We start from the raw sequence: 26,115 nt of genomic DNA, 5'->3' as shown, positions 1-26,115 counted from the left end.
AAAGATTGTGTTATAGTTCCTAGGCTTATTATCTTTAAGCAACTGCTTAAAAAAAAAAAGAAAATACTTTTCAGCCCAACCCAGTTGTGGTTAAGCGATGATGGCTGAAGCTAGAAAACCTGCTTGGCTGGATCTTTTCTACAGTTCCAGTTTCACAAACTCGTTCAGTAAGTAGTACGTAAAGGCATAACTTTTCAGCTTGCTGAATATGTTGACATAATTAAGTGTGGAGCATCTGTTCCTGAAAGGAGGAAGTAACGCAATTCAGATAAACATTCGAAACATTTTATTAAAAGCATGAGGCGACATATTCATGTCCTTAAAAGGAACATAAATACAAAATATATTTTTATGTACAAATTATGGCAAGGATAATTAAAAGCATTCCAGATATTTTTTCTAAAAATGTTCATTTACAAAAAAAAAAAAAAAAAGAATATTTTCACTGTAGCTCCCAATATGTTTAATATCAAAGCGAAACGGACTGAGTATTCCAATGTGATTCACAATTTTGATTAAATTACATGGGATGAACTCTGAGGTTCAAATATGAGGTATGTAAATAAAAAAGAAAAATCTAAAGTTAAGAATATATAATCCCAGTACCATTAAAACAGATACGTTGTAGAAGGTCTTACTTTCAGACTCATGGCAAATTTAAGCTTTTTATGTGTAGCCTGTAGTAGGAATTGGGTGATTAGAACTGTCGAGGTATACCGTCGTTTAAAGAAAAATAAAATTCTTTGAAAACTGCAAGTAATTCCATTTTATAATTCCTGTGGCTTAAAGTCTTTCTTAAAGAGATGCTGCAAGAAGGGCTAGAGAAACCATTGAGGAAGCAGTAACACAAAGTCAGCTCACTCACACCTGTTGCTGCACATAGGTGGCTGGAAGTTGGCTCAGCTCTTTATCAATTACACATTAGACAAGTTAGCAGTTCTACGTGGGAAAAAAAAAGAAAAAAACAGGCAGAAACTAGAGGATAAATAAACTAATATTCTGCACAACTAGTTTTTTTTCCCCCCTTTTGATAGACTTCAACATTTTGCTGGTATTTTGCACCTTTGATACCAAGGTAGTAACAATAAAAGTGTTAGATTATTTTGCAGAGATATGTTTACTTGTTGCATTTCTGTTTTAAGTAATTGCAATTAGATCAAATTTAAATTTCTGTAAATTTCATAATACCGCAAACCCATGGTGTTTCTTCAAGGTTATACCCTGAGATTCTTACACCAGCCCATGGAAAGTCTACAATTCTTGTACTTTATAACTAACAAACTGAAAAATGTACTTATATGCAATTGATTTATAGCTTTTATAATGATAGCAACAATTAGCACAACCAAAGTAATCATGCAGAACTGTGATGCTGAATCACAATGTCACTCATATTAAAAGACCACACCCTTCAATTCACAGACGCAATAAGTTTTCACCACATTGAGGCAGTGTGTTATAAATACATACCAGAAACATGACATCCCTTTGCTTTTATCCAATAAATAAAAGCTGTGAAATGTAACTGGTTGCCAGATCGTCTAAGGATCACAGGCAACTGAAAGAATCACCTAAAAAAATAAAAATTCAAAGAATTTAAGGCTAAATTAGCAAGTAACTCTGGTCTGTACCCATAAAGAAGCTGTGTATGTAATTTGCCCTTTAACCTTGGTATAGAAAAATTTGAATTAGAATTTTAATGTAAAAACAATGACAATTTTCTCATTTTGTCACTTGATAATTTTTTTTTTAAATCAAAATAATTAGTAAAATAACTCAAGATGACCAAGTGAGTTTGTCAAAGGCCAACACTAATACTGTTACTGCACAGACAACACTATAAGTGGTAGAAACCACAAACAGATCAAGGATAAAACTAAGCAGCATTAATCAGAGCACAATGGAATTAAATTTCTAAACATTATAGTTCATGTCAACAAACGTTAGTGCACACCTCCCACTGTAACTATACCGTTTTATAAGTTTTACTCTCCACATCATACTGTATGTCCAACCTGTGCATTCAAAAATTCATTTGACACTGGGGAATACAATCTCAGGTCTGAAAAATCATCTGATTAAGGCATTAGACTGAGTATATTCACTTTTTCTATCCTTGTTAAGTCACCCTAAACTTCTTGCAGACTCCTCGAGCCTCCCATTTTGTTTAACATCGTATTTACACACGTTATACATAATACATCAAGTAACATTTAACAGGGCACCACCTATTGCACATGAAATTTCTCTCTTCATTAATTAACTGGTTAGCTCAACCATCAGTACCTTGTTTTTTTTTTTTTTTTCTGCCTGTTCATCCTGCCTTCACCTCTGTTTTCCATTTTAAACGACATGACAAGTTGTGCAGCATTATTCACCAAGTCCTAGCTTGGAAAGTCACCAGGTGGCTCCTGGTCAGAGGAGTGAGAACTGTCCTGGTCATCGGAGGGCAGCTGGACACGCTGCTCATCCATACGCTTCGCCTGTACCCTCTGGATTAAGCTGAAGAAGTCTTCATCAGGCACTGTGGGAGCGTGAGGGCCTGCTTCTGGTGGGGAGCACCGTTGATCATCAATCCTAGAGGACTAGGGCAAAAAGAATGAAAGAAGTCAAACGAGAATAAATGATGGATGCTCAATGACAATATCTTTCGGTATAAGTCCATCTTTGTCTTTTCTCCCTTTTGGCTTTTCTTCCATTGCTCTGAACTTGAGCACTTATCTGCTGTGAACTTCTGCTGACATGAGATAAGCAAGCTATGACTTTAGCACCTATAATAAAAGTTCATAATACTTGGAAAATGTTAGCCAATAATTATTGCACATTAAACAGTGCTTGTTCCACACACCGACTGGGATGACAATATAGTTATGATATTAATGAAATCCTGATACTGGCTAAGCTTGATGTTTCTTATATCAATGTGAGTTTTATAAAAGATGCAACAACTAATAGGCAAGATGAAGATAAATGACACATGCTTGCCCACAGAAAACTTTATCTTGCAAATCCTTTGTTTGGATTCAAAATCTGTATGTCTGTAAATTTTTCCCCTTTGGAAAGCTCTCTGTGTTCCCAATTTCTAGTCTGTTGGAGCAGATTAACGCTCCTACTGAGCCTGCTTTTGCTGGCAATTTTTTCATGTTAAAAAGACTCATTCTTGCAACTGTCACCACATGCTTGCTCAGGATGATGGATTCCATCAAAGTCAATGAGTCAAGGGCTGAGGTTTCTTACATAAATAACTTTTGATGCTAGAAACTGAGCTAGAACGTCTAGTTTTATATGTTGGATCGGGCAGAACTGCATCTCATAGCACCTAATCTGCCTTCATGCCTGGATTATAGTGAATTCACGTCGTTCAACTGCAAGTGTTTAGGAGCAGTTTTTCTTATGTCATCCAAGGATGACATTTGTTGTAAATCGCCAGTAAATAATAAAAAAAATAATAATAATTTTGTTATTTTTCCATGCATAATTAAACATTTCAGTTGAGCAGTTTTATGATTGCACGGGAACCCTGACGTCTTTAATGTGTTTCCGTATTCGGTGACAATTTAGCATTTGTATAAGAATGGGGTTCTGACCTGGCACTTAATAAGCATGTTGAAGAAATCGTCGCTGGGTTCCTGATGATCTCCCTCACCAACCAGATGTCCCAGGTTGTTATGAGTAATCCTAAGGCCTGGGAGGTTTCCAACACTAACACGCTGATCATCAAGGCGGCGACTCTGAGAGCTAGCAATCAAGTCAAACAGCTCCTCAGTCTGGGGGGATGTGGTAATTGCAGGATCTATAAAGGATAATACAAAACAGAGAAATCACTTCCTAGTGTGACATTTCAGAATGATTAGCTTTTCCCCCCAGGTGCACATTGGTACTAAAACTGAAAATGTGAAGAAGAAAAAAATAAATTAATTAACTGACCTATCATCTCACTTAGGGATGTGTTGGCAGCACCTTCTGTGTTATCTCCGTTCTGTGTTTCATCAAGATGGCAGCGCTGATCGTCCATGCGGCTGCTCTGGAACTTACTGAGAAGGTCAAAGAAGCAGTCTTCATCGGAGGGGTCACGGCCCAGTTTCTGAAAAGAAAATGACTACACTCTTAATCATGTGTTTTAATTTTTCTGGACCACCAGATGATGATCTACATCTTCTGAGTAAATAAAATAACTTTTAAGTGTTTTCATAATAGCAAAATAAACTATTCTCGCAACGGTGGACTTTTGGGATAGAAATGCCTAGCCCTGACGCCGAATGTCAGACAATGCAAAAAGAGAACATACGCATGGATCAAAATGAAGAAAATATTCAGAGACATACAGTAGATGTAGTGGCAGAGAAAGTAATCACAAATTAAAAATTCTTAATTGTCTATATTTCTCCAAGAAAATGAGATTATCAGTCACTAATTAACAAAATATATATTTTTAGGATGGGTTTATCTCTGCTAAAAAGTCTAAGGATCCCATTCTTGTTTCATTGATGAAAACTGGCATGGACAAGAATAATAATGTTACTCTATGATAACCTTGACTAAAACTACCATAATTTCATCATACTAAGGTATTTCAAGCTGCAGTAATTTGTACATTCTTACCTTCATGCAAAACAAACATAACAAATTGGTTTGCAAATATCTTTACAATAGCTTTACAACCTATTTCCTTAAACAATATCAGAATAGCAAAACCTCTAAATAAATATTACTATCCATATTTCCTGTAGTGCCTGGTTGTAAGACAAAATGGAGCCTCTTATTTAAAAATGCAGTTATTGACAAAAGAGAAACTAAATGCTGCCATTCTATTTTTTTTCTACTTGCAGCTGGACACTGTGAATCCTCTGATAGTTGTCTGGATTGGTAAGCTACAATGCCTTTACAGAACACAAGTCTTAAGTCATCAACCCAAGGCTTAGGTGATCAACACTGACAATATGATGCATGATCTAAATGACATGCTGACAACTAAAATAAATTACATGTTCCCCCAACATTATGGAGGTGGCAGTAAATGCAGATGAATAAATTTAGTAAGAATTGGGCAAGGGATGAGGCATAACCGATTAGTTGAGGTACTTGCTGGATGACTCAACTGTGTAGAGAAAGCGGGGCTTGGGTAAGTAACTGATTAAGAAATTGAACTAAAGTATCTAAAATTAGGATATTCTATTCTTTTTAACAGATGATTATATAAGGGTTGTGATGTCAGTTTTACTGTTAATTTCAAACTCCATTATTTATTTATTTTTTTCTAAAATTTGTTCCATTTTTTAAGAAGTAATCCCAATCTCAAAAACAGTTGTGGCATAAAAAAAACATAACTTAATGTTTTTGTAAAGTTCTTAAAAATACATTAATTATGTATATGTAGTTGTGTAGCACAAATCATGGCCCAAGTGCTTATGAAAGTACAGAAACTGCCCAAGGATTGGCCGCTTCACTTCAAAATTAGCATGTCATTACATGGTCTACAATGCTGCTAGGACTGTGTAGTCTCTAACTCATGCCTTTGTGTTTTCCAGCTGAATTGCCCTATTTTGTGACTTCCAAAGGCATAGCTTACTGTTAGTCACACATCTATAGCCAAAAACAGATATCCTTCTGGTACCCTTTTTTACAATGTATAAAAACTCCAAGTAAAGTGAAACATCTTACCAGCAGTAGTTGTCGTCTAGCCTTTATCTCGCATTCCACTCTTTCCGGATCACTCTGATCACATGTCTGGCTCACACCCCTTTCTTTTCTGCCATCACCCAAGACTCAATATTCTTCCGTTTGCTAAACTCGACCACTAGCCTCAGATTTCTTCGACTCTGCTAGTCCGCTATTCCAGGCCTCTTTTAAACTGCATACTACCTTGTCCTCTCCGGTCTCTCAGTTTCTCTCTCCCTCTCTCACTCTCTTTCTCCCTCTATGTAGATCTCTGGCAGGCCATTTTTGTCCTGTTCACCCACTGTGGGAAAACAACTCATTATGGGAAGCTAAGCGTTTGACCCTGTGGGGAGGGTACCAGCTCTCCGATCAAGGTCACATTATCAGCTGAGAGGCAGAGCGGTGGGGGACAAAGCGGGAGGAAGGGAGATGGAGGGTAGAAAGACGTATGCAGGGGGAGTAGTTATGTGAGCAATGCTTGGCAACAGGCTGTTCCAGTAGGGATCAGATGTGCTAAACAGACGAGGAACCACGCATTTTTTGCTTTTCAAAAAGTCTAATCCGGTGTGACTTCTAGTAATTTGTGTCCTGTGTCCTTGGCCCAATGGATTCTCTGTGGATCTAGTCACTTCCTACTTTGTGATGTCCAATTAGTCAAGTAGGCCACAATGACAGAACAAGAGAAAAGAACATGTGATGATCAAGAGAGAAAAGGGGACAGAGAAAAGTTGGGAAAGAAAGCTGCAGAAAACAAAAGAATTTGACTGAGAATGTGAATGATAGTTTAGAAGAGAGGCCTTGTCTACTTCAATCCTCACAGTCCAGAGGTAGAACAGGCTGTGGCCATAAAAGCTGACAATGCTTCAAATATGCCAACATAGAACCTGTAACTCAAACAGCAAATAAAAACGATGCCTGGGTGACCAACTCCACTTCTTGAGAGCTACCATCCTTCATTTTTTTTTTAGTTACACCCATTCTATAATACACCTGAATCAAATGAAGAAATCATTACCAGGCCTCTGCAGAGCTGAATGATGAGTGAGTCAAGCCATTAGTTTTAGATGAGTTGGAATAAATATTTACCTTTCTGGAAATATTTTTGCTCATGAAAAACAGATGGTCATGTTGTTCTGAGAGTGAAAGAGACACTGCGTTGGCTGCTTCAATGCAACATGATCTGTTTGGACAGCCGACAGCCGTCTATTTGAAAATGTCATGGCCAAATCAGAGGATTACATTTGTGAAACAGTGAAAAAAAGAAAATATTAATTTCTGCATAAAACATTAACTGGTGCTGCACTGTAATATATTACTAGCCAAATTATTGACAATATTTATGAAAACAGAAAAGTAGCATGTGAGCATTAGCTCAGGACTTCAGATGCTTCAGGTGAAAATATAGTCAGCAGTGTGCTAAGCCAGATAAATATTGAGAAACAAGATTTACATCCTGCAGGGAAAATATGGCATATGGACTGTATTATGTGTATAGTACTTTATCAAAACCAGACGACCCCCAAAGCACTTCACACTACATTCAGTAATTCACCCATCAACTCACACATTCACACCCTGTCAGACTCCACCAGGGCAGCTGTGGCTACAGTCCTGTAGCTTGCCACCATCAGAGACAAAATGCACCAGTGCCACCAGCCCTCCGACTACAACCAGCAGGCAAAGACCGACAATGCAAGGATTCAAACTGGCAAACCCGATTACAGGTCAAACTACTACCAATGTACATCTTCAGAACAAATTAAATGCAATTTCTTTTTTTTTTCTTCCAAAAACTAAGCTTCGAGATTCTGAAGTTTTCTGTCCAAAGAAATTAAAGCAGTTCAACCAAAATGTATGTCATTTTTGGAAACCTGTCAATTCAAAAAATGTCTAGCAATTGCATGTCTCTAAAGGAAACTTTGGAAAATAAAAATTCTTTAGGAGAAAAATTATATATTTCTAACAAATTAAGTATCAAAAACAGCATGTTTTTGTTACTGTAGAATTGTGTAAAGGTGTGAAAAAATTTCAAGAGGATTTTAATTGCATCCCATCTCAATGCATAACTTGCCAAAAATGGTCAAACCCAACAATGAGTACTCTTCAACATTGTCAAGCGCAAGAAGATCCACATCTAAATACATTTTCTACTCAATTAAGATGAACAATTATGAAGCACACAAGTAATTTCCATGTGTTTCAGTCCTGTCAGCCAACTGATTACAACAATTAATATCATCACATTGGCAGATGATTAGATACTGCAGGGGTGTGAGGCTCCAGCAGCTGTGACAGAGCACATTCATTAAACATTCTGTTTCACAGCAAAGTGCTAATTGCTCTTAAATGAGAAGATACTGTTACAATGTTGCCAGCGCATTCATTTCCTAATTTCATAGTGAACACTTAATAAAAAATAACATTCAAAAAGGTTTACTGGTTTAATATTTTCTTGAAAGTGGAACTGAAGGAAATTAAACTGAGTCAATGTCTCTGAGGTCTTCTGGGTAAAACTTAACAAGAAATCAGAATCTTGTCTTTGCTAAGATGAGCCCTCAGTGACTGCAATAATTGTCTGACAAATTACAGAAGGTACCAAGGAACTAAACCCCAATTGCTACACATTTAACACCACACAAAATCTACTAGGTTTGTAGATTTAAAATAATGTTTCCCCTATTGTTAGCAGCAACACTAATGAAGCAAGTCTCTTTTTGTGATTTTAAAGTACCAAACTTTAAAAAAAACTAGTATTTGAATGTCAAATTAAGCTGAAAATATAAAAATGCAAAACTTGAGCTCAAGCTCGAAATGCACAAAAATTGACTTTATGCCTCAGAGGCCCTAGTTTGCGATCAGTCGGTTGGAAACTAAAGATTCGATCTTTCTATCAGTGAACACCCCAGACTAAAGCGAAATCAGGTCACACTGACAACAGTATTCAGTGTGGGTGTTGTTATCACCAGAATAAGACTTGGCTATTCTCTATATTTTCTGCATCAGTGAGTTGTTCATAAATAAGACAGTGGAAATAAAAAGGTGTAAAAAGCTCTTCTGTTATCTGATATGCATTAAAGTTCTTATAAAGATAACAAACTTATGGAGACTGATAAAACCACGTGTGCTGATTAGGTGTCTTTCGTGCTGCACCTACAATGAGATGAAACTTAACCCGTGGTTTTAGGAAGTCCGTGTTAAACACTCAAAGTGAAACAGGATCAAAACGGTATACAGCATTCTGGTTTTTGCACCTCTGACCGCATTCTCAACCTACGGCAGAAAATAGCCTTTTAAAAATTGCTCCAATAAATAATTAAAGTGCTCTTAAAAAAAAAAAAAAAAAAAAAAAAAGCTTAGAAAACACCAGAAAAATATGAAATTCAATTTTACACTCTTCTCTTTTTCCATTACACAATCTAAGATTAATTTAAATATGTTAGTTATGTAATCAGAGTCCATTTTGTCAGGTCATCCAACCAATCTTTTAAAGATGAAAGTATATATTATATATAATAATATATTATCACTTTAAAGCTATAGTTGATATTCCCACATTTTCATTTTGTTCATTCAATTATATCTTAAGAATTTTAGTCCAGAAGTTATAGAAATAAGGGGGACAAACGATTAAAGATCATTACAGAAAGCTTCCATAAAGCTACAATAAGCTTATGAACAGAAAATGTATAAATTAAAACACAAGAATAAATGAATGGCTTTCATACTGAGTTGGACACAGCTGATATTTTCTTTGAAAACCAAAAATGAATATGTATAAGTCATATTTAAGCATTTTTAAATGCATCTAAAAAAAAAAAAGGAAACTATAATTGTACCTGTAAAGGAGCAATTAAAATTTGCAGCAACTCATTTCGGATGGATTTAATTTTCTTCAGTATAACCTGGTTTATTTTAGTCTAATTGAAGATTTTCAGCAAAGATTCAACAGCTTTATAAAATTGGACTGTTTTAGAAAAATTATTGTCTTATTTCAGTGTAAATCTGTAATTATAGACACATTCACTTCATGGAAATGGTAGTAAAAAAGTACACTTGTTACTGAGAGCTCTTAAAGAGAGATTGGAACCAGATGAAATCGATGTCCGCAGGTCAGAGCTTTGTAAGCCTAAAACCAGCCACAAAATCTCTAAAAATATATCTATAGCTAGCTTAGCGAATGTGTTTTTTACTCATAATAACTTGATAAAATAGCAAAGGTGTGACTACTTACAGACACTGGAGGTGTAACTTGAACAGTGATATCATCAGTGTCAAGAGGGGAGTCCAGCCACCAGGGCCTTTCATCAGACGACTGACTGTCCGAGTAGCCTTTTCTTTTACCAGGTTGCGACAGCTGATTCCTAGATCTCCTCTGCATATTTTCCAAGTTTTGGTTGTCACCGTTCTGTAGCAATGCAGCACAACAGAGATGTATAGATTAGCAAGAGTATTAAATAATAAAAAAATAAAAAATAAAAAAAATCCAGTAAAAAACAAAACGTATTTCAGCAGCAAAACATGTGAGGTTAGACACAACACCTTGTCTGAGGAGTACTTCCATAGTTCTACACTGTCCATGCTGTTTCTCTTGGTGATTTTGGGTCTTGCTCCTGCAAAAAAACAAAAAAAAAACATTATGTAAATAAATGTTACATCACAGTTCAGATGTGATATTTAACATTAGAGCCTCACACCATCTTAAATGAACTAACTTGGGCTAAAAGCTGCCATCTGTTTATCTTTTTTCAGCCCATTAGACGATAATTTCAGAGGTGGTCTCATGATGACCAACGTGGGTATGAGGCAAACAACCAGGCAGACAAACTAAATAAAGCATCTGTTTGCCAAGCCATGATTCCAAAGCTAGAAATGTCTGACATGGGTGTCAGCTTCTACCCTGAGGTGGTTTCATGAATGTAGACACTATACAGACCAGGAAGACTGGAAAGATTTCGCAGCTTCTGTATATTTTTTTTAGGAAGCTGAAATGCACAAACTTGTGAACTGCTGAATCATTTGATTTGATATGGAAAGTTATCTTTAACCACAGTTCAGACATAACACAAACACCACCCTGCTTTAAGTTGGTTTTAAACTTCACGTAACCAGTTTGTGTACATATACAACAGAGAGGTTAACTGTGAAAACAGCAAAACTAAAAGGGGATGACATAAAATATTGAGTGGAACATGTTTTAGAACCGTTTTAAATGCGTCTTATCCTAATTTTATTTGGTTTGCCAAAGGAATTTACAGTGATCATAAAAGTTTGCTTAGCCACAGAATAAACATATTTTTTTAATACATTTTTATAACACAGTGGTTTATCTAAACAAAAGGATCTTGCCATTATATTTCCTACTTGAGCTTGATCCATTAGAAAAACAAAGATGCACCAAAAAACAAATTGTTGACTGGAATTAAACAATTTTCAGCTTCATTCCTTACTGCTTAACAGTCCGAAACTCAAAAATCCTACATTTCTACAATTACTGAACACACAATACACAGGTACAACACTTTTGAGGGTAGAACTAGTTACTATAGAAAAAAACGACTCAGCAGGTTTTTGTATTGTAAGGTGTTTAAAAATAAAGTTTGATAAACTGTTGACATGTAATTAACAATTTAATACACAACAGTATATTTTATGACATAATGAGAGATTGCTTCAGTTTATTTCAGCTACTTAGGCAGAACTTTTGGCCAATAAGAGGAAAGTCGAATATAATTCAGACGGAAAGTGTTTTATTGTTTGTTTGTGGTTTTTTTTTTTACCTTCAACCTTTGACATGGAACCCAATACTTTTGGAAATGTTGGTAGCCTATTAGAAATATCAGCTGAAATATGGATCTGCATTCTTAAGGTAAATCATATGGAAATGACTGTTTAGTAAAATCAGCCTTGCTCAACATCAAAAAAAGATGCTGAAAATTATGCTTTAGGGACCGCTTTAACACACAGGGCATGAAACAAGCAATGCTCTTATCATAAATAATTACAGCTAAAAGCAAAACAGGCTAGAAAAAAAAATAACATTTACAATGCTCTTCTCAAAATGTCTTATATTATGCTTCTGGAATAGAAATTTGTGCCAGTAGGCTGGGATAGAGAGGTCAAGATACAAAATTCTGATTAGTGCACTTAAAAAGGACTGAACCTCATTACACAAATACATGTAATAATGTAGTCTTTTCAGATACAATAAAAACTTTTAGCTCAATGTAAAGAGCCTGGCCACTAAAACGTACCCTTGCCTTAAATCACTGTAAATTACTTGAAAAACCAATAGTCATCCATATTTCTTAAAAAGCAATCTACTTTCTGGGCGTTACCTTGCATCTCAAACTCCGAACTGGAGGGAGAAAGATCACTTTCATTGACTCCCAAAGCATCCATCAGCTGCTCCACATTCATCCTGGCTGTTAGCTCCCCGTTTCTGTCTCCGATCTGAGGATAACAAAGAGGCAATAAAACAGAGGTAAATAGACAGGCTTAGAGAAAATGACTTTACACTGGACTGCATTGGATTACTGGGATTTTTAAAATGTCCCACTTCTTTAGAGATGTCCAGGTGTTTTCGGGCGTAGTGGAGAGCTTGTTTATGGTTTCCCAAAGAAACGTATGCATTTCCTAGGCTCCAGCAGGCACGGCCCTCGCCAACTCTATCAAAAACAAAACCAACACAGACTACTCAATCATAGTCAAGTTAAGCATTTTTGTTAATAATCATAACTTGTTTTCACTTTACAAAATTTGACAAACACTGAATATTCCTGCAACAAAAAAAAATGCCATGCCTGTTTAGTCCATTATTGGATCTTGCCACTTTGCACTAAATTACATAAAAGTTGGAAATGCCTCAAGACCATTCTGATGTTTTGCTGTCCAGTCTATTAAATAAAAAGGAAAATCATAAAGTGATGGGTCTAAACAGGACAAAAAAAATTTTCAATAACTTTTCACAACCACATGTAGTGAGGAATGAAATTGAACTAGCAGCAAACTCAGTGAGATATAAACAGACGTCTGATTTTTTTATTTTTTTTTGTCTTGTTTTGCATTTTCAACAATGCAATCGCTGTTAGTAGGTATGTCCGATAAAAACACCACTTAACATAAAAAAAACCACAAAAAAAAACATGACACATTCACTTTCTTGTAGATTTTTGGTTGTTGGTATTATTTTCTTTTACAGCTTATTCATGTGTTAATATGAGATGCTGCCATTGTCAAGCCTTTAGTCATGAAGAGAATCCCAATAAATGCATTTGTGACACCTGGTATTTTTATGTTCACTCTACCTGTCATTGAGCTCCTGGGCTATGCAGAGATGTTTCAGATGGTAGTCTATAGCCCTCTCATATTGTTGCAGTAGTGTGTAAGTGTTTCCCAAACTGTAACAAGCTTGAGCCTCCATCACTTGGTCCCTCAGCTGCCGGGAGAGCTGCAAAGTTTTTCTGAGATGGGAAACAAGAGGATAGGCAAGGAAAATAAACATGACTGAAGAGATGAGACATGCATCGGGATTAACCCAGTTTCACTTTGATATTCCTCCACTAGATGTCAGACTGCACTCTTTCTTCACCTGTAATATTCCGTGGCTGTGTTGAACTGTCCCAGGAATATCAGGGCATTGCCAAGATTACTGTAAGCTCGACGTTCAGCTGCTTTGTCCCCAAACTCCTTGGCAATGGATAATCGCTGTAAATGACAGAACAACAAGCTCAAAAACCATTTTTCAACACTTTGCATTTCATCTTACCAATAATAAAACATTTAGTCCATACATTATTGGCTTTATTTGATCACATTTGTTTGATGAAGCAGATGGAAGTAAAAGTAGCTCAACTACTAAGCTCTGCTGAGCCTCTTTCTTTTACCTAAAAAGTGGGTTTCTGCAGCACTAGTGCATCAAATCACCCCTTTATTTCCTTTAACAGGAACCACGTTCTGCTCTGTTGCATCCTGATATATTTGTAATAGAAAAGGCGGGTTTCCCCAAAAGAAAAGAAAAGGTTTCAAATGATGAGTGACATGAAAACAAGACGAGTTACTGAGCTACACTTTTCAATGAATCATCACAAAAGCAATTTTCATCTTGTTTCAGTAAGTAGAACACTTTCTGCATGCTACAGCAGATTTTGCTATGCAGAACAAAATGCATTCAGTTTAGTCCTACCCTTGAATTTATCAGAAATGCATTCTTCTTTGCTTCAAGAAAAGTAAATATGTAAATGATAACTTTAAAAGAAATTACACACAGATCAGTCCTCTTGTCCTCCTAGATGAACTGATGACCCAAAGTATTTTGCAAGTAAAATTTTAGTCAATCTGACATTTAAACAAGACAAAGTCCTATGAAGAACTTCTCTCAGCAGGAACACAACTCATACTGCGTTGTTTGTCTCACAATAAAATCTGATACCATCTGTTTCATAGAAGGACCAAATACATTCCTGGAACATAAAACGTTTTAATATCAACAAAAAGACTAAAACCCGTTTTTAGTTATTAATCTCCTCCTTTCCGTGGAAGAAAATACCACGGAGCGTAACTAAACCTGCTACAGTTTCAATGTATGTGGCAGACAACTCAAGGTGGGCTCCTCTGAGTTGGGACCACTCACCTGACGGTGAAACTTAATGGCTTCAACAAAGTTCCCTAGCAGGTAGTGTGTATTTCCCAGGTTTCCATACGCTCTCCCCTGAGCTGCTCGATCCCCGAGTTCTTTCACCAGGCACAAGTTCATCCTGCAGTAATAAGGATAACCATTAGTACAATGATTGACATTTATCAGGGAATATCTTTAGTGTCCTTTAAATTTTTGTACTATTTATTTTTACATGTACTAGAATGTTAATCTATACAGTTGAAACCAAATATTTACATAAACTGTATAGAAAGATGAGCTTTTTCCTCCTCACAATCTTACATGAACACATAACATGATTCTAAATTATTTAGGGTTACAAACATTATTTGGATTGACTAAAAAACAGAGTACTGTAATGGGAAAAACATTTTTTTTTTTTCAAGATTTTTCGTTTTGCTCAGATTTAATAATGTATATTAGCCTTTAAGCTATATGACTAAAAATAAAATGCTCTGGATAAAGAATAATTTGACTGTTTTTCACTTTTACTAATAAATGCATTAAAGTCTCTTTAAATGAGCCCTTTAATTTCTCCCTTTAACCTTTTCATCTATTTTGTTCCCCATTTTATTTCCTCGTATTTTTTGTTGTTGTTGTTTTAAATGTTCCTGTCTATTTTTTTTATTTACATCATGTATATCTGCCTCGTTATGCAAATGATGAAGGGTTCTGTCTTAAGGCTTCAACTTCTGTCTATTGGTTGGTTCTCATTACACCTTGCAGCTCCTCAATTGATGTTCTGGGCTCATTTATGACATCTATGTGCTTTGGTAGCACAATCTATACTATCTAAACAGGCAGAAGACTCTCTTTAAAGCACTTTGAATTGCATTGTTGCTGAAAATGGGCTATATAAATAAAATCACCTTACCTTTAGAGGAGAGTGGCACTGTAGAGTATTTATGAACATTCAGTATGTAGTTAGAGCTCCTTGGACTTTTGCATAAGACAGTAATTTACATTATCATTCTTAGAACATTTACACTGAAGACCATGTTGTTTCACCAGCTACTAATTTATTACATGTAAACTATACATAGTAAACAGAAAATATTATTTCTAATAACATTTTGTAACAGTTCATGTATTTTTTTTTTAATTTTTAAACAATTACTCGTAATTATTTTAGATAGTTACTAAGCTTAACATGTTTGACTCTGAAAGCGTTTGCCTTTTTTTCTTTATGCTGAAAACCTACTTTAAAAAAGCCCAAAGTGTATCCAACACGAGGTAAGACGTGTGTACAACTCTTAGTCCTCAGTAATTGTTCAAACAAAAGGTACTACCTGCTACCTTTTAAGCTCAGTAACAAACAACAAATACACACAAAAATGCAATTGGACACGTTATATTATTGACACCTACTCGTAAAAGCCTGTAGCCTTCTGCAGTGTCTCTCTGACATCAGAGGGCAGCTCGCCTGGTTCCTGGGTGCAGCCCCACAGCTGCTGCTTGCCCTTTGCATGAAACACGTTTCCAATGTTGTACAGCGCTCTCGCTTCTCCAACCTACAGCATTGTAGTAAAAAGAGACAGGTGGATCATGAAGCATATGATACTGAATACTGTGTTTGTTTAAGTCATTTTTATTATAGTGCAAGACGGGTTAATTTTGTTTATGCGTCTCTGTTAATCAGTATACGGCGCAACACTTTACCTTGTCGCTCTGCTCTTGAGAAATATCCAGATGTCTTTGGCAGCAGACAACAGCCTCGTCAAAACGCCCCAACACTTTTAATGTGTTACCAAGGTTACCGCTAGCTTTTCCTTCTCCAATTCTGTCACCTATGGTTCTGAGAAAATTAAAAACACATTTCTGCATTCACAATCTGGAACAAAAAACTTTCGGATGTTAATCAGTAAGTTGAATAATTAGTATTAAGGTATTAAAATGCTGTTCATTAGAGACATGTTGTATGGTATGTATGCAATTTATCTGCTTAATTCAGGGACCAAGTCCCAGTGCTCCCCAGTGAGACTGCAATGTAACAAGGTAAATCTCCCAAGGGGTGTTTAATCACTTCCCTGCTGAAGTACCAGCTGCCCTCACTGTAGGAGACCAGATTACTAACAAGCTAAATATCCTGCTTGTAGTCAACTTTTACTATAAAATATTCCTTACGGTCTGATTCCAAGTCAATAACCTAGATTTTCTTATTCTCTGCTCGGGTCAAACTGTGCAATAAAAATTTGGAAAAAGAGTGACCTGAATTCACCTCAGGTTGGAGAAATTCTGTATGCAATATACTATGGATTCTCTCACTTCTGAATCTGTTTCTAGGCAAAATAAATTAACTAATAACATAGAGAAAGGAAAGACAGAATGGGAAGAAAGAAAAAAGGAAGGGCAAAAGGGAGGGAAGGATGCAATGAAGGAAGAGAAAGAAGGAATGTGAAGAAATAAAGATACAAAGGGAAGAAAAAGTATGGAGGTATATGATGCAGGGATCAAGAAAGGGCACAAGGAAGAAAACACAAAAGATTTAGATAATAGCAAAGGTAATAAAGTCTGGAAATAAACATGATTTTCCTTACCGTTATTTTCCTTGTCTATATTTATATTTATCTTAAAAATACTGAATTCCTGTTTCATATGTTTCCAGTATGAGAAGTAGCCCTGAGAGCGTAAAACATCTATAGGCCAGTAATTAGCACAACGATCTCATTGATGAAATTGACCAGCTGACCCAGCTTTACCTTTTGCCACTATGCTCACTCTCCTTTTTTATATGGAATGTAGATGATACACAGATAGTATCTATAAATGTACATGTGACTTACAATTATAACTACTGAATAATTGTAGTCAAAAAAAACGTCCACATAGTGTTAATAATACACACATTAGGAAATTAAACCTGACTCGAGTACAGAGACAGAACCATTCACAAATACATTCATAGAGCTAATAAAGTGAATTAACAGAATGCCAAGCCAAAATTTTATATGCCACCACAAAAAAACACTTTTTACACTTCTTTATAAAAACTACACTGTGCTGCATACTTTAAACCAACATTTTTTGTTTATTTTGTTAGTAATACACCAAAAGCATATTTGCATTCAGCTAAAGTAACTGTAAATGTAAGTAACTGACTGTTCACCTGGCCAGGGTTAGGTCATGTTTGTGGTATTCCAGGGCTTTTCCATACTCCTTGAGGTAGAAGTAGGCATTGCCAAGCTGGCTGTAGATGGCACTGAGGGTCTTCAAGTCTTCTGTGCCAACTTGCACAGCTGCTTCAAAAAACGCTGTTCCTCCTTTAAAGTCGCCCGCCTTGCACAGCCGCTCACCTTCCAAGGCTAACTCCAAACAAGAAGCCTCCATTCTGAAAGATAGAGACAAGTCAGATATCAGCTGAAATGTACCTGGCCTACACTGTGTAGCCAAAGACCAGTAACAGTAATACAGATGCTATTGAAGTGGAGGTGCAACATCTTAAACTGCTAGTATCACTATGACAACATGTTCTGTAGTCATTTCTGTGGACTGTTGCCTTAGCAACTCGGTCTAAGCTCAAAGCCGAACCCCATGAGAAGATGCTGCACTTTTCACTCATCAGTGTTTGCATCAGTTTACCATCTGGAGAAACGCAGCCCTCCTTCACTTTTTGATAATGACTGTCAGTTCGGCCATGTGTGGGAACTTTTCCATGCTTCGATTCTGACATCTGATACAAATTCTATGCCAACATACAGTATGCAAATATTGTAAAGATGAGAAAAGAAGTGGACCGGTGGAGCATCAGCAGCACACTTAACATCGACGAGCAATTTCATGTTCTCCATTATTTTTTGAGTGCTACTTGGCCTATTGACAAGTCAAATTAACAAGTTGATATACTTTCAAGGTTCCTACAGCAAAGTAATGTTAGATTTTACTCCCAAAAAAGGTATGTTGTTTTTAAGTTCTTTTAATAGGATTCCAGAGAATGTACCGTACTGAAGATGTTTTTCAGGTTGTATGAAGCATAGAGTAGCTGAACAATGTCTGAAAAGAGGCTGCTACACTTTTCCCTCACTTGAAAGAGAGACCTATATGATTTTATATAAATACAAATAAAAGGAGGGATAAGGATGAGGTTTTTTTAAACATTCTTAGAACATTTGAAGGATATCTTTGAATATTCAGTCCATGGTTCCTACAGTAAATTTAACACTCAGCTTTTCATTAACATTAATTTGCATAAACATCGTTATCTGATTACATTTTCTCAACTTGTCCAAATAATAAATCAGTGCTAGATGTGATTCAAAATCTTACATCAAAGTGCTAAAATGACCCCATCCATATTAACAGCACCTGTGTTTTTGCTTTGTTCGCATCTTATCCACATACACCTGGAGCTCCAAGTGCAAAGGCTTTAGCATAGACTGTGGTCGGGGTCCATGGTGCACAAGTCTGCACACGGCCCTCTCTGCTCCAGTCAGAGGACACGGCTCCATTGACATGAGGGTAATGTTTAAGAAAAACTAAAAAAAAAACTTCAAAATATCAGTTTTCTTTGGGGGTTTTTTTTTTGTTTGTTTTACACAAAGTTGATTTTACAAAATTGAAAGAAGAAAAACAAAAGCACCAGCTGTCCTTCCATACAAATCCCACACAGCCTCAAATCGTTCCACCAAAATCCAGAAAGCTGGAAAATGCCCAGCAATGCACAGACGTTCGAACTGGAAGTCATACCCACAATCCAAGATCAAGCAACAACATCCATTTTAGAAGGGAATTGATTTAAATTCCACAAAAAATAAAAAATAAAAACTCTTCAGAAGTCTTCATGAAGGATTCATTTTGTCTAGTGAAAAAGTCTCCTGGTGTTCTTTTTGCTGTTACTATGCATAACCAAAATGAGTCCTCTCCTTTTCTTCTTTATCTTAACACAGGAAACGTTCCAGGTTACAGCAGAGATGCATTCAGTTACATTACAGCATTATTTTTAAACTTGCCCGCTGTCCCGCTCAGAAACAGAGAAAAGGAATGAGAGGAACACGACTAATCCAATGACCTGCACCTTCTTACTAGAGTTCAGTAATCCACCCATCTGCTGACCCGAGCACAAACATAATTAGGTCAACAGCAAACACAGATTATTAAGGTCTAAGGACCAATTAAATGAATAAATTGTGGCAAAATAAACACAAATGTAAGAATGTCAAAAAAATAAACCCCCTGTGCATTCAACAACCTTTATTCTAATATGTGTAATGTACAAAATGAGGCTGCCTACACACATATATGTGTTCTGATGCGATTGTTTTTTTTTTTTTTTCTTAATTAGAAACATTCAGTAATAAAATGCGACAGCATTCTTTAATCAAACTGGATATCAGGGTGTACTAGATTAAAAAATGTCACACCAGATAGGTGAATTTTATGTGAAGTCACTATAGTTACAGGCTTCACAGGTAACATTGTAACGTCACTTTTATTACAAAGACAAGGTTAAAAAATAATGTGCTTGGAAATTATTAAATAAGTCATGTGGAAATTATGCAGATCAGATTACCACTGCAGGGTAACAGTCCACAAAAATGTGCAAAGTCCAATTCTAAGAACACCAAAAATGGTAAAACAAATATTTTTACTAGTTGGAAAACTGGTGGAACTCTTACACGCTAAGGCTTTTAAATTAAAATTCCAGTAAGAAAAACAGATGGCAACGCTTTACAAAAAAATATAAAATATGCTCACAAAATCCTTGACTGTGTCAAGGCTCTAAGAATAAAATAGAAGATGCAGCAGGCATTAGCAGCCATAGCCTGAGGGAGGAAAGCCACAAGGCCAATGAAAGAACATAAAGTTACAAAAGAACACATTTAAAAACCCCAGTCTAGTCACTTCTATACAAGAAACAAAAATCAAGTTAGTTGGCGAAGAAGTTTAAACTTTTCTCATGGAGGCTTATTTAATTTTTTTCAAAATGAAGCAAGAACTCAAATATTCTATAATGCTTAAACTTTCATTAAAAAAAACACGCACACAAAAAAAACTTTTACATAACATTGACAAATCTACAGAGCTTAGAAAGTGAAAAGGCTAGTTAAAAATAAAAAGAAAATGTGATGCAGAGCACAATCCCTTCTGGAAAGAAGGTAGAAATGAATAAAAATGGATCACAGGTAGCAGAACATGACTGTTGTCGCATTTAAAAGAGGTTATCTTTCAGAAAAACGACAGAAATGGAAGAGAACTCTGCGACCGACTGGCGTCCTGTCCAGGGTGAACCCCGCCTCTCGCCCGGAACGTTAGCTGGAGATAGACACCAGCAACCCTCCCGACCCCATTAGGGACGAAGGGTGTTCAGGAAATGGATGGATGGATGAATGGAAGAGAACTAGTTCCTCTCAAACACAACTAAACAATAAAATATGTAAAAAGAAAATAAATAAAAACATTAACTGATCCTGTGATGGAAAAATATCATCAAAGACAAAACGAAAGCAACAGAAACACCCACATCACATACACAGAAACACATACACAGATTTATGAGTGCATAAAAAAGAAAAAAGAAGTTAAGACAACAAAACATTCACTAATTTCTTTGTTCTCTATGGCAGGACTTTATTGGCTTTCAGTCTTTGTGGTTTGAGTTACATCAGATATGAGCAGAAAGCTCTCCCCTTTTCTCCTCTAATGAACACTTAAAAGTGAGCTTTTGTGACACACTTATGTCTGTAAACTTTCCAAAAGACTAAATGATAGAACAAAATTGTTTGTGAAAGAAGCTGGTTAGAGGCAAGTCTATGAATGTTGCCCAGTAAAAAGCAAATCCCCTTGTGAAAGCTATATAGTCAAGTTATCACCAAACTAAAAATAGCCTCTCTCACATTACATTTAAGAGGACACTTTGGTTCTTAATTACTGCAATTTTTTAATTAAAATCCCTCAATCATTAAAATGTTCATATTTTATTACCATATCAGGCAGTAGTAACAAATTATTTTATTTTTCAGTATGTTTCTAAACAGCAAATTTGTAAAAAGGATACAAATGCAATACAATGTGAAGCAATTTCAACCGTACAATTGAGATCTATTTTTGGCTGTGCACTTACTTATTTGCATTATTAATCCTGTACATGCTGGTGTATGTCAACTGTAATAAAAATCAATCAATGGAGGGTATGTGATTTGGCAAATCAATCTGAATACTGCTTGTATCACCACTGTAGCATCTGTAGGTTGTAACAAAGTATTAGCATAAGACAGAAGACCCTTCTGGAAAAATATAGTTCAAGGCATCTCTATAAAGGCAATAGCTAAAAAACTACATACAGTAGAAGACCTATATTTTAGAGAATACTAAAAATTGTCATTTGTACTTAAAAGGTCTATACGCTGACTTGTTGTGATGACTAACAATTTTTGAAGTCTTTTTCTATTATTTCATTGTAAAAAGCTCCACATGACTCTTGGCATGTCTATAAAACCCTGTGCTCAGAGTAGTAATACAGCCATAATTACAGTCTACCACGGCCAGTTGTCAGGGGAACTAAAGAAAAACTCCAGGAATGTTTTTCCTCACGCAGTATTTTTCTCTCAAAACAGAGCCTCTTTCTTCTTGTCTTCAAATCTCCTGTAAAGGTGCTTTATTTTTTTTTTGCATCATTGTGTTTTGTCTCAGCCATGTTGTCAGTGGCTGAATTATTTCGAATAGGATCAAAATATGTCCTTCACGTTCCTGAAAGGAAATTATGTAAAAACTAGAAGAAAATCTGTTCTCTCAGGAGTTGTTCAGAAATCTAAAAAGCAGATAAAGTATAAAATTTGAGAGAGGATATGGTTTAAAACATGGTGATTAAATGTTAATAAGTTTAGTAGGAAGCAAGAATGCCAAGCTGCTTTTCCCCCAGCTGTTGGTTTCTCTGAGTGCATTTCTGACCATAAAACATGACACGATAGCATCATTGATTGTTTTATGATGAGACTTTATTGGTTGCTTGCTTCAGCTTACAATGTTTATCAGAAAAGTAGCTAATACTGAACGCTTAAGGAGTCTAAAGTGTTTTGCATAGTTTAAAATGTTTTGAATGTAACCACAGATCTCAAGCTCTGGTAAAACATGTGCTATTTCAGAGTTCCTATAGGGGGAAGTTTTTGACACCAATCATTTACAAGGTAATGTCAAAGTTAAACGCTGTTAGAGTTAATAAGCAGACTGCAGCTACAAATAGAAAAATCCCACGAGATGCAAAATATATTGAGAAATCTGAGTATGATTTAAAGAGGCCACCAGTAAAGCTATAATATGCATGCAGCATTTACAGCAAATCCAATCTAAGGCTGCTCCTCTTGCAAGCTGGAAACCCAATGGAAATTCTGAATTTATGTGCTGAGATTAAGGCTAAGTGCTATTAGCAATACAACCCAGCTAATCTTGGGCCAACTGCCTTAATCAAAGTTTTAAAAAGTTAGGGTTTCAAAATCACTTTTTTTTTTTTTATTTAATTGTATTTATTTGGATTAAAACTCCTGTTCTCCCTTTCCCCAACCTGTTGCTTTCCTTGGTAACAAGACCAACAAACCTGGTTGTGGGTAAATATTGCTATTTATGAAAAACAAAGATGGTGTGATGCAGGTAAAATAACAGCACACCATTCTTCTTGAAGTAACAGTGTTTTAACACCAACTCTGGCAAGCTACTAGTTAGCAACCAAGTGAAGGCTGGACATCCATAAAGATTATCTGATTCAGAAACTAGTTAATATCACTCTAGAACTGCTCTTCAAGGACAGGATCTAAAATGGTAAAACTCTGCACAAAAGGCACTTGAAAAAGACAAAATTTAACAATTCTTCATTGTGTGTTTTTCCTTTTGTATCAAAAACTTAAAACATTAATTTAACAGTTCCAATAGTTGATATGTTGCTATATATTGCACCTCGTTGTGCAGTATGAGGCACAATAGCTGCCTTTTTGTTTAAAATACACACTGTTAGATCATGTTGTACATCTGTGTTTGATGTTTGCCTATACACAGCAATATATTATTTTAACTATAACAATTTCATATTGACCAATGCCTCTTAAAAGTAGTTATATTTCATGACAGGAAACAATAAAGATACACATAAACTAAAATAGGTTTGGAAATACAAAGTGTTTGAAATATTTAATGAGGTATTGTTAATAGTGTGAAATCATATGGTCTGTTGCTAATGCTACTGTATATTGCACTTTTTAAAGTTGATGTATCAAGTTTGGCTTTTATTTGATTTGTTCTTTTAATACCGTGAATTATATCCCATGTATTGTGTGTGTGTGTGTGGGGGGGGGGGCTTGTTGGGCTTTTTTGTTGTTGTTTTGTTTAATGTTTTTAACACATTCAGCAAAGGGGAAATAAAACTGCGGTTGATCTTTGAACCCATAAAGATATAGATACAGCTGAATTGAAAGTCAATCCTTTTTTAACTGCTTTCAAAATGATTGTGTACAGGCTGCGCATTTTAATTACACAGATCGTTTCACAAAACCAAAATCACATTGTGGCATTACACTGTTCACTATCTGCTCCACAGATTAGGCTGCCTGGAATGTTAATTGAGTGTTGACTTGAGATGTGACATTCATAAAAGCCTGCAAGGTCGGTGTGTCCCCTGACAAAATGACACACAAATTATATTTAATAGGACTAAACACACCAATGCTGTTTTCCCCTCTAATTTTACCAGCATAAAGGGGTTAACACATGACCTTCCACAGTGAGTGTGCAGATATGCGAGTGTGCATGTACTGTCTGTAGCATCCCAAAACAAGTATGAGACTTAAATAAGATGATACCAGGAGGATTATTGTTGGCAAACAATGGAAGAAGTGCGACAGCGTTTGCCTTCATCACCTGCCAGCTGAAAGTCAACATGTTGGACCTCGTTTTTCCCTTACACCTTAACAGCCACTCACCATTTATCAGGGCTTGTTTTATTACCCAGAGGCATGGTAATTAACCCAGAGACATGATTATCAAACCCTTTAACTGGGAGTTCGTCTGTGAGACTATACTGATAATTAGAGGTGACATCCTTAGCCTAATGATTGACATGTTTAACTAAAACAAAATGATAGGTAAGCAACTTACAAACACCAAGGACTGGAGGACTGAGGAAACTTACAGACAAAACGTGCTTATGCTTATATAGAAAAACGAATGAAGTCAAAGGACAGAGAAATATGAAAAACAAGACAAAACAATAAAAAGCCCCTTTTCTAAGTATACTGGCAGTTGTTTGTTTTTTTACATGGTCCAGCTAACCCAAAGCCTCATCTAGATGAAGTCCAACCTGTGGACTGTCTGTCTCTACAACATTCCTCCAATGTCCACATCTTTCAAGGCTCCTCTCAGTCTGTACATTCCAGCCACAGCGGCTCAATGATCCGAGCCAGGAGGAAGGCTTGGAGCTCAGCTCTGGCTGCTGCTGCTTTGGATGGGTCTCTATAAACCAGTCGAAAGCTGGCTGGACTTGAGGTTCCCCCAGACTAGCTCCTCCTTAAGCAAAGCCCTGAGCTGGCAGTTTCTTCTATCCTCTCCTGTGTTTCTGTCCCTAAAACCGCTTTACATCAATGTGGTTTATCACAAAATAGATTATCAACACCCCTTACATAAATATATGTCTTCCGAGGGTTCTTCTTACCTTGAGTGCAGCCTCTTGGTGGCCAAGTCTTGCTCCACACCGTTAGCAGCCGACTGAGCCATGGGAGAGCTGCTAATCTGCCTGACTCCAAACCTGCTTCCTCCCGCTGCAGACCCCGTTACAATCACTTCCTCCGGAGGCAGAGATCTTTTCTTCTTTCTTGAGGCGTGCCGCTCCTCAGCCCCTCCCTCTCTGGCTCTCGTTATTCTCTACGCTTTCTTCATTCACCACAGTAATGGCAGCCTCCACGGAAGTGACTCCCTTTACAAATAAGCTCGAAAAACACGTAGCCCCTCCCCCTCAGCCACGTCACGTGTTGGATGGTTTGCTCACATTTTGTTGTTCTGCCGAATTATTCGTGGTTTTACAGCACTGGAAAGCACATTTGGTCTATTTAGACTAAACAAAAATAAAGCTGTATATCCAAACGTAATATTTATCAGTAAGTTGTAACTTAAATCAAAGTATAAATACCAGAAACTATATTTTATATGTTTTTTTTACCATCTGATATGTTGAACTCATTTACTAAAATGCTGAAATCTGAGTGTAGCGCTTTATCCTTTACTACTAAAACAATTTGTGTTATCCCAACAATAAAAATATGTTTTAAAAGTACGTTTTAAAAACGTATATTTTACATTCATATTTCTATCTTAATTTTGTCTGTTTACTCTATATTATCCAGTAGAAAGATTTTTATTCCAAAAACAACATTCGAACCCAGACACTTTTATCAGAAAACCTTAGTGATATTATTAATCAAATAAATGAAATATTGAGCTAGCTGGTATGGATAATGAATAATGAATAATGTGTTACAAGGATAATGTTACAACCCCTCTGCTCTCCTCCCAAAAAGTACAACTCCCTAGGATTGTGCGTCATTTACGTTTGAAGATAGGGTTGCAATGCTAAACCCGTTCTGGCTTCAAAAATGAGTCAGCGGGAGTTTTCCAAAGTTTGTTCCAATTGCATCTCCTCAGAGTTTGGAGTGACTTGAATTAAATGTAATTACTGACTCAGTTAGTGCATTTAACAAAAACAAGCTGGATTTGGATTCCACAGAAGAAAAGCAGAACTGACAGAAGTAGAAGAATCTGGGAACTGTTGTGAACGTTAATTCGCCTTTAACTTGTGCAAGTAACAAAGTACAGCAAGTAACAAAAAAACA

At 36.3% G+C, this 26,115-nt stretch overlaps 1 protein-coding gene across 2 annotated transcripts; it reads right to left on the bottom strand.

Annotated features, from left to right (window-relative positions):
• Window positions 1-271: 271 nt before the first annotated feature.
• Window positions 272-25,202, bottom strand: gpsm1b (G protein signaling modulator 1b). Of its 2 annotated transcripts, none has more exons than XM_044096564.1 (14): window positions 24,942-25,202; window positions 17,418-17,639; window positions 15,971-16,106; window positions 15,680-15,822; window positions 14,288-14,411; window positions 13,247-13,362; window positions 12,963-13,118; window positions 12,215-12,323; window positions 11,994-12,108; window positions 10,198-10,268; window positions 9,890-10,063; window positions 3,928-4,099; window positions 3,588-3,793; window positions 272-2,585 (listed from the first exon to the last, which is right to left on the bottom strand). In XM_044096564.1, the coding sequence occupies exons 1-14, from the start codon at window positions 25,001-25,003 to the stop codon at window positions 2,385-2,387; spliced, it is 2,007 nt and encodes a 668-aa protein (XP_043952499.1). In that variant the 5' UTR covers window positions 25,004-25,202; the 3' UTR covers window positions 272-2,384. The 2 variants fall into 2 exon arrangements, with proteins under 2 accessions (XP_043952499.1, XP_043952500.1); XM_044096565.1 differs by having other exon boundaries at window positions 3,928-4,084; window positions 24,942-25,201.
• Between the last annotated feature and the right edge of the window lie 913 nt (window positions 25,203-26,115).

This window comes from Gambusia affinis, linkage group LG17 (assembly GCF_019740435.1).
Source record: "Gambusia affinis linkage group LG17, SWU_Gaff_1.0, whole genome shotgun sequence".
NCBI classification, from domain to species: domain Eukaryota; kingdom Metazoa; phylum Chordata; class Actinopteri; order Cyprinodontiformes; family Poeciliidae; genus Gambusia; species Gambusia affinis.
This window is presented reverse-complemented; position numbering and strand designations above follow the sequence as displayed.

Bases quoted from the DNA above. Each gene is read 5' to 3' on its own strand.
- gpsm1b (XM_044096564.1), bottom strand. From the start codon at position 25,003: ATGGCTCAGTCGGCTGCTAACGGTGTGGAGCAAGACTTGGCCACCAAG. The intron at 16,107-17,417 runs GTGAACAGTCAG...TAATTTTCTCAG, and splicing joins CATGACCTAACCCTGGCCAG to AACCATAGGTGACAGAATTG. The intron at 13,119-13,246 runs GTGAAGAAAGAG...TTCCCATCTCAG, and splicing joins ACAGCCACGGAATATTACAG to AAAAACTTTGCAGCTCTCCC.